Source organism: Nansenia antarctica (genome assembly GCF_963989245.1).
Source record: "Nansenia antarctica genome assembly, chromosome: 9".
In the NCBI taxonomy this organism is placed as follows: Eukaryota; Metazoa; Chordata; class Actinopteri; order Argentiniformes; family Microstomatidae; genus Nansenia; species Nansenia antarctica.
Window position 1 is genome coordinate 3,117,191 of NC_137679.1, and position 7,435 is coordinate 3,124,625.

General features: G+C 45.0%; 1 protein-coding gene across 1 annotated transcript; it reads right to left on the bottom strand.

Moving 5' to 3' along the window:
• Positions 1 to 574: 574 nt before the first annotated feature.
• On the bottom strand, positions 575 to 6,835 carry mpi (mannose phosphate isomerase). Its single transcript, XM_080539917.1, has 7 exons — positions 6,708 to 6,835; positions 5,334 to 5,534; positions 4,134 to 4,275; positions 3,492 to 3,671; positions 2,085 to 2,258; positions 1,524 to 1,732; positions 575 to 831 (listed from the first exon to the last, which is right to left on the bottom strand). Exons 2-7 carry the CDS (start codon positions 5,526 to 5,528, stop codon positions 613 to 615), a joined length of 1,119 nt encoding a protein of 372 aa, XP_080396043.1. The 5' UTR covers positions 5,529 to 5,534; positions 6,708 to 6,835; the 3' UTR covers positions 575 to 612.
• Positions 6,836 to 7,435: the final 600 nt, after the last annotated feature.

Sequence of the window (7,435 nt, forward strand, 5' to 3'; positions counted from 1 at the left end):
TAAATGCTATATCTATATTGTTTACACTATAAGCAGCAATGTGTGTGTGTGCATGGCAGGTAAGTCTTCATTCAGACATGCACAGGCATAATGTTCCCATAACAGCTGGACAGTATTAGAAAAAAAATAATCTGAGATAGAATAAAGTGGCATTTTGTCTTAGCAAGACCAGTAATTATGGAAGATTTCACCCATTTACATGGGAGGAAAAAGAAAACACTGTCTTATGAGGTAATTCTATGCATGCTAAATCAACAGAATTTAATTGTGGAAATAATACGCAGAGGTGGGTTGAGACATTCTGTACTGTACCAACGAAACCATGGACCTAATCACGTTAACCCTAGCACTTAGACAAACTGCAAGTGTGTGTTACATAGTGCAGTGTGTGTGTGTGTGTCTGATACTTGACACGTCTCTGAATGTCAAGAAGAAGAAAAGGGAATGGAAGGGTATGAACCGTATATAGACCACATTTAAAACCACTAGCCGTCCAGCTTTGGTCTGTCACAACTGGACAGGAGGTCAGAGGTTAGGGGTCAGGGGTTACCCTGGCACACAGAGGACCGCCACAGTGGGCTGGGCTGACAGACAGACAGCAGGGCAGAGGGTCTACAGGAGACAGCACGCCCGGAACATGGTCATTCCGGAGGGGGAGGTGACCTGCAGGGAGACGCTCTCATTGGCTGAGACGAAGAGAACGGTGCCCCGTGTCAGAGTGATGTCAGAGGGGGCGGAGCTGGAGGAGGCGACGGCCTCGCCCTGGACCACCAGCAGGATGCCGGCACAGTCCACCGGCGCCAGCGTGTACCGCTTCACCGAGGCCGGCACCTGGCAGAGACGGGAGGAGGGGGAGAGGTGCACTCTGGGTAAGATCCTCATCCACTGTTCCCCTCACTGTCTCAAAGGCTTCGGAGACCGTGCTTTCTCACGAGCTGCACCCCGCCTCTGGAACTCTCTCCCCCAACCACTCAGAGACTCACCCTCACTCTCCACTTTTAAATCCCACCTCAAACCCTACCTGTTCTCCCATGCATACAACCTCCCCTACCCCTAACCATCTCCCCTAACCCTGCCACCCCCTTCCCTCCCCTGGACATTGCTGTGTTAATTGTTCCCTGTGCCTGTTCGTTAACTCTGTGTTCTATGTGTCTCATGTTATCTGTTGCTTGTTGTTTCTGTGTGTCTTCTGTTTTTCCCATATTGTCAGCGTCTTTGAGCCCCCGAAAAGCGCTATATAAATACAATGAATTATGATTATTATTACTGAGAGAATATATATGTTACGGTACATGTGGGAATGCGGTACATGTGGGAAAACTAGGGTTAGGGTTAGGTGCTAGGGTGCTAGGGTTAAGGTTAGGGTTAGGGGTAGGGTTAGGGTTACGGTTAGGGTTAGACATGCCAGCATGTACCAAGTCAACGTAGCACCTCTAACCCTAGTTTTCCCACATGTACCGTATTCCCACATGTACCGTAACATATATACGCATACAATTAGAGCCTAATTATTAATTAATTACCTGTATCCTCATGACAGTGAAGTCAGGCACGGGGGGGTCGTACAGGGCCACGCAGGGGTCCGAGGCGTCCTGTTCGGAGGGGAAGATCTTGGAGACGGCGGGGGCGGGGCTGTAGTTCAACATCTCACACAGCGTGTTGACGTCAATGTACTTGGGCGTCAGGCCAGCGCGCACCGTGTTGTCAGAGCAGGCCATGCACTCGATGCAGTCTGAGGGGGAGGGGGAGGGGGTGAGAGAGAGAGAGAGAGAGAGACACAGACAGAGAGAGAGAGAGAGAGAGAGAGACACAGACAGAGAGAGAGAGAGAGAGAGCGAGCGAGAGAGCGAGCGAGAAACTGTGCATTATTGCCTATGCCATCAGAATGCTTGTTACATTCCAAAATGACTATCTATCTGCCCAAGTCATTTCTTTGACAGAGGCATGTTTGACACTACATACAAAGATGACTCGGCTGACCACAAGTGAAGCGTGACTTTTATCAATCAATGATGCTACGAGGCTAAACGCTATGTAACCAGTGTGTGCTGGGAGGCTGGTGGGCTGGGGGGCTGGGCTCTGACCTCCAGACAGGTATGCGTGTGGCTCGTTGGCCCCCAGGAACATGGCGTCGCCGGGCTCTAGGACCATGCGGTTCAGGAAGTAGCTGGAGAAGCAGCCGATGTCGCCGGGGTACTGGCCGTGCAGCTGCAGCAGCAGCTCTCCGTTGCTGCTCGCTGTGTCCCGCCCCGCGGCCGCTAGGAGACAGAGGCTAACAGATAAGGTTACCAAGACAACGGGGCTGAAGACAAGGTGGGCACTTGCTTACTACCGTTTGTTAGTCCTCCTCTCTCACAGCATCTGAATAGTTTTTCCCTCTATTTCGTGAGTTTAAAATGATAAGGTTCTATCTCCGTTTAGGGCAGTTCAGAGATATTGAGCGTCAAAGTTTTTACATTCCATTATGTTTTGTGAGATGGAACCTTTGTATTTTATGAATTACTAACTCAAAATGTCAACATTTAAAAAATAACACCACACAGGCATTAATAAACACCTAATGGATCAGATTATGTAAAAAACTCAATTTTGACAAAAAATGGAGATAGAACCTTATCATTCTAACTTCACGATTTCTCACATCCTCTCTCCTCACTCTTCCTTTAACACTAGAACAGCCGTGCCTTTTTTTACCTACTATAAGAGAGACCGCCTCGGGGGGTCAAATGACCATAGTCTTTACAATGGGGAACCTGCTACTTACACACAACGACCACTAGTTGGCCACCTTGTAAATTAGCCTGCCTCCTACACAGAAAAACAGCAAAATAGCTTTATACTAGCTTATCCTGATGTGATTTAGAAAATGTAAGGATACTGGGTGGTAGAACGCACATATCTAGGAGAAGTCATGAAAGGAGGGTCCTGAAATCTGATCGAGTGCAAAGATAGAACATGTTTTTTTACTCACAGGCTGTTGATTGGCTGTTCTAGTGTTCTAGTGTTAAAAGAAAAGAAAAAAACATTGTAGGAGGACATTCTAGGCTCCTCCCCTTTCTTTGATTGTTTGGAACAGGAAGTGAGGCGGGAGGAACGGGAGGATGAGAGGAAACGATTGTTTGGACCCCGGGGCCTCACGTGTCACACCTTAACTGCTCCTCCTGAGACATCTTCTGCCCCTCAGCACTGCGTCTCCTAAAGACACCCGCTTTCCCCTCTACTGTGTCCCTAAACACTTCTATTGCCCCCCTTGAACTGTTTCTCTGTTTCTCCAGTGTAAAAAAACAACAACAACTAGGTTTTAGAAGAAGGTGATAGGAGAAGGTTTTTCCTTCTATCAATGGCCCCGGGCCTGAGCTGTACTACTCTTCCTGCTACGAATGGTGGACTGATGATTCACATGCTTAGTATTCAAATGTATTGATTGTAAGTCGCTTTGGAATAAGGCGTCTGCTAAATGCCAAAAATGTAAATGTATATGTCACGCTCACCTTCCTCAGAGACTCTCTTCACCAGCACGTTGAGCCGGTCCACGAACACCTTCTTCTCACAGCTCATCATCCTGGTGAAGCACTTCTTCAGAGCCAGGGACGTACAGCCTACATCTCCCACGCTGCCCTGCAGTTCCTCCGCCGCCTCGTTCCCCACCAGGGCGTGGAACTCTGGGACGGCTGGGGGTGGGACGGACACACACACACACACACACACACTTCACTTTGAAACTGATGATAATAATAATAATAACTTTTATTTGTATAGCACTTTTCCTGCAAACGTTGCAGCTCAAAGTGCTCCAATCATTATATAATCATCATTTAATGATTTAGTCATTTAACGGCAATATTAAAAAGATGGGTTTTTAGTTTTGACTTGAACATATTTGCTGAGGTTGCATCCCTAATGTAAACTGGCAGTGCATTCCACAATCTGGGTGCATAAAATGAGAATGCAGCCTCACCAAATTCACCAAGAGAAAGCCAGCGTCAGAAGACCTGAGAGCTCTATTGGGCTGATATGCTAGCAAAAGGTCTTTCAGATATTGATAAGATATTTCATAGATTGATGAAAACAATCAAAACCTGCGACATACAACAATGACACAGTGTAGTAGATAATAATATTACGGTGCATACATTTCAGATATCCAAGGATCTCTTCTACGGGTCTGAAGCCACAGAGGCCCTCGAAGCGGGTGAGAGCGATCGCCATCTCAGGCTTGTGGTTGTCGTCAGGGTAGTGCTCTGGGAAGAGAGTATGGAGCCGCCCGGCCAACTCCTGATCGACCACAAGAAGAAAAAGCAATATGGTTAACCAAGAAGGACCACAAACAAAATACATTAAAAAAACACCAAAGATTGTTGGATTAACCCAGACTAAGCTACTAATAACTAGGCAGGGAGCATTTCTGTGGAAATTGTGAAGTGTGCTTGCCCCTCACAGCCAGTAGGGGGCAGGTCAGTGGCCATGTGTCTCTAGCCCACCCAGGGGCCGAGTTGTGGGGTTCGGGGGGGTGTGTGGGTGTGTGTGTGTGTGTGTGTGTGTGTGTGCAACCATGTCCCAGTGTTGCTCTAGAGTCTAGACCTGTGGGACACCTGTGTGTGTGTGCAACCATGTCCCAGTGTTGCTCTAGAGTCTAGACCTGTGGGACACCTGTCTATAGTCCTGCCATAAACAGCCTTTTTGAAAGTGACAGTTGGGGGTTGTCATAGTAACTAATGTATAGCTTTGGTGAACATGTCTTTGCTAGCTATCAAACAAACGGCCAGAGCGTAAAAACGATTAATGTTATGGCTTAGATATGGCAGATTTTGAGTGACAGTGAGAAGAGCTGAACATTTTGATGTAAAATATGTGTATGTGGACTTAAAAGTGTAGTCATAGCGGCAGTTTACAAAATGTGTGAAAATGTTGGAAAAATGCAATTCTCACACTCTGGCCACTCTGTTTGCCAACATTCCATCCCTATGGAACAAAAGTCTCCACAAAAACTTGATTACTGGATAAACCGTCTCTCTGGAACCTTCCACAAACCAATGTTCACCAAAGCTATACAGCAGTTACTATGACTACCCAACTGTCACTTGCTACAGCAAGTACACTAATAATAATTTGTCTTTACTTAAGTATCTTAAGTGTCTTAAATTACTCCTGGACATTAGTAATCTATATATTTTTGTTATTGACCAACTGAACAACAACAAAAAATAACAAATAAAAATAACATTAAAAATACAAAAAATATATATATACAAAGAGGGGGATTTTTTGTTGTTGTAGTTGACACTTTTCCTGTAATGTCCGGTTGATTCCATAAGATTGGCTCCAGTGCTTACCCTGTTGGGATGGGCCTGTATGGACAGGGCTGTGTTGACTGACAGGACCTTGAACAGGAAGGGCAGCTTCCCCTGGAAGGTGTCTTTGACCTTTGACCCCAGGCAGCCGGGGTGGTCTGCTATCCACTGGCCCAGGGTCCTCTGGGATATTCTGTTGTCCTTGATGAGGGCGTCGCCTTTGGGATGGGCGCCCATCCACAGCTGGAAGAGCAGTAAGACAGACAACTGTAAATAATACCTTAATAATATCAGCCATGAGGGGCGCTTAGGTGGCGTAGCGGGGTAACCGCAGGGTCCCCGGTTCGAATCCGGCCGGGGACATATCCTGCATGTCATCCCTCCTCTCTCTCTCACCCATCCTTCCTGTCTAATTCTCCACTGTATCTATCAATAAAAATGAAAAATATGAGTGGGACTGCCCCACTCAGAAAAAATAACTTTAAAAAAAATAAAATTATAATCAGCCATGAGGTCAGAGGTCATTTGACCCCTGTGAGTAAAAATAAATGTTTATATCTTTGCACTCAATCAAATTTCAGGACCCTCCTTTCATGACTTTTCCTAGATACAGTATGTGCGTTCTACCACCCAGTATCCTTACATTTTCAAAATCACATTAGGATAAGCTAGTATTAAAGCTATTTTGCCGTTTTTCTGTATAGGAAGCAGGCTAATTTACAAGCGGGCAACTAGTGGGTGTTGTGTGTAAATAGCTGCTTAGCATTGTAAAAAGGTAATTTGACCCCTGAGGCGGCTCTTTTAGTAGGTAAAACAAAGCACGGCTGTTCTAGTGTTAATGTGTATGTTCACTGTTTATGTTGTTGTGATCAATTGTATTCATTTTTCAAAGAACATGTAGGGCAATTAAGAAGAACGGTTTTCACAGTCATTGCACAAAAGTCACAATCTAAGTTTGAAATATCAATGACAAACACAATACGATACTAATTCCATATACTGTGTACAGTACAGTATAGACTTTGTGGTAATCTAAAGTGCCATCCTGGTTAGTTATTATTGTGACTCAAAGGAATACAACAGCTCAGCTGATATATTGTGAATGAGTATGTCTATGAAAAGGAATACGACCGTCATGTGACTTATGAGAAAAGGTCACCACTCCCATATTCTCTCTCTCTCTGTTGACCTTTACCACAAACAAAAAGCCACTGTGGCTAAATAAAGAATGAGTCGTCGTGACAGGAATGGCAAGAGACTCTCTGACAACGTCCTCAAGTGCTTTGTTGTGCACGAGTGAGTCTGTCTGGAAACCAGTAGGCCTATGCAGGACAATATAACAAGACTAACTGTAATGTTATAAATTACATAATTCCATCCAGTTAACGTTAGTCAAGAGTGAAAGGCTGTACTCACTTCTGCATAGTGTTGGTCATCTTCAATGACAGCTAAGGGATCGCCACCAGCCACCAGTTGGGCCACTTCGCTGTCCAGCCCCACCTTCCCCCACGCATAGTTCTGCACCACACAGGACAGCGGAAACACTGAGGACAGAACAGAAATATTAATAAGTGCCACGCTCACTTCAATGTGATTTTTCAATAGGCCATACATACAACATCATCCTTATTATACCACTGTTAGGATATTTACAGCATAGCATAGAGTACAGCACAGTGTTTTATTTGTATAGTATAGTATAGTAGTGGATAGTGTACATAGCCTTTATTTATGTAAACCAGCTCTTTTCCCTTCTTGTTTTTAGTTTTTTTCCCTAGCACCAGGGGAGCCCCCCCTCCCAAATTTCGTTGTTTGGTACCTGTGCTGTATTAATGACAATAAAGACCATTCATTCATTCATTCATACAACATCATCCTTATTATACCACTTTTAGTGGAACCTGCACTTTTGCGACGGTCCCTGGGACACTAAACGCACATCGTTCATTGAAAGCAAAACATCCGCTGCTTTACAAGTTTGGATTCATCATTTCATTTCAATGAATGATGACGTAAGAGGTCTCATCTCATGATACATTAGAGACATTATGATGTCATTCATGTGTCTTCTTCTCTGTGAGCTTGTTTGCATCAAAACGTCATCTGTCTGTGGATGCTGGCGAATTAAAGTTCCTTTTATTTCA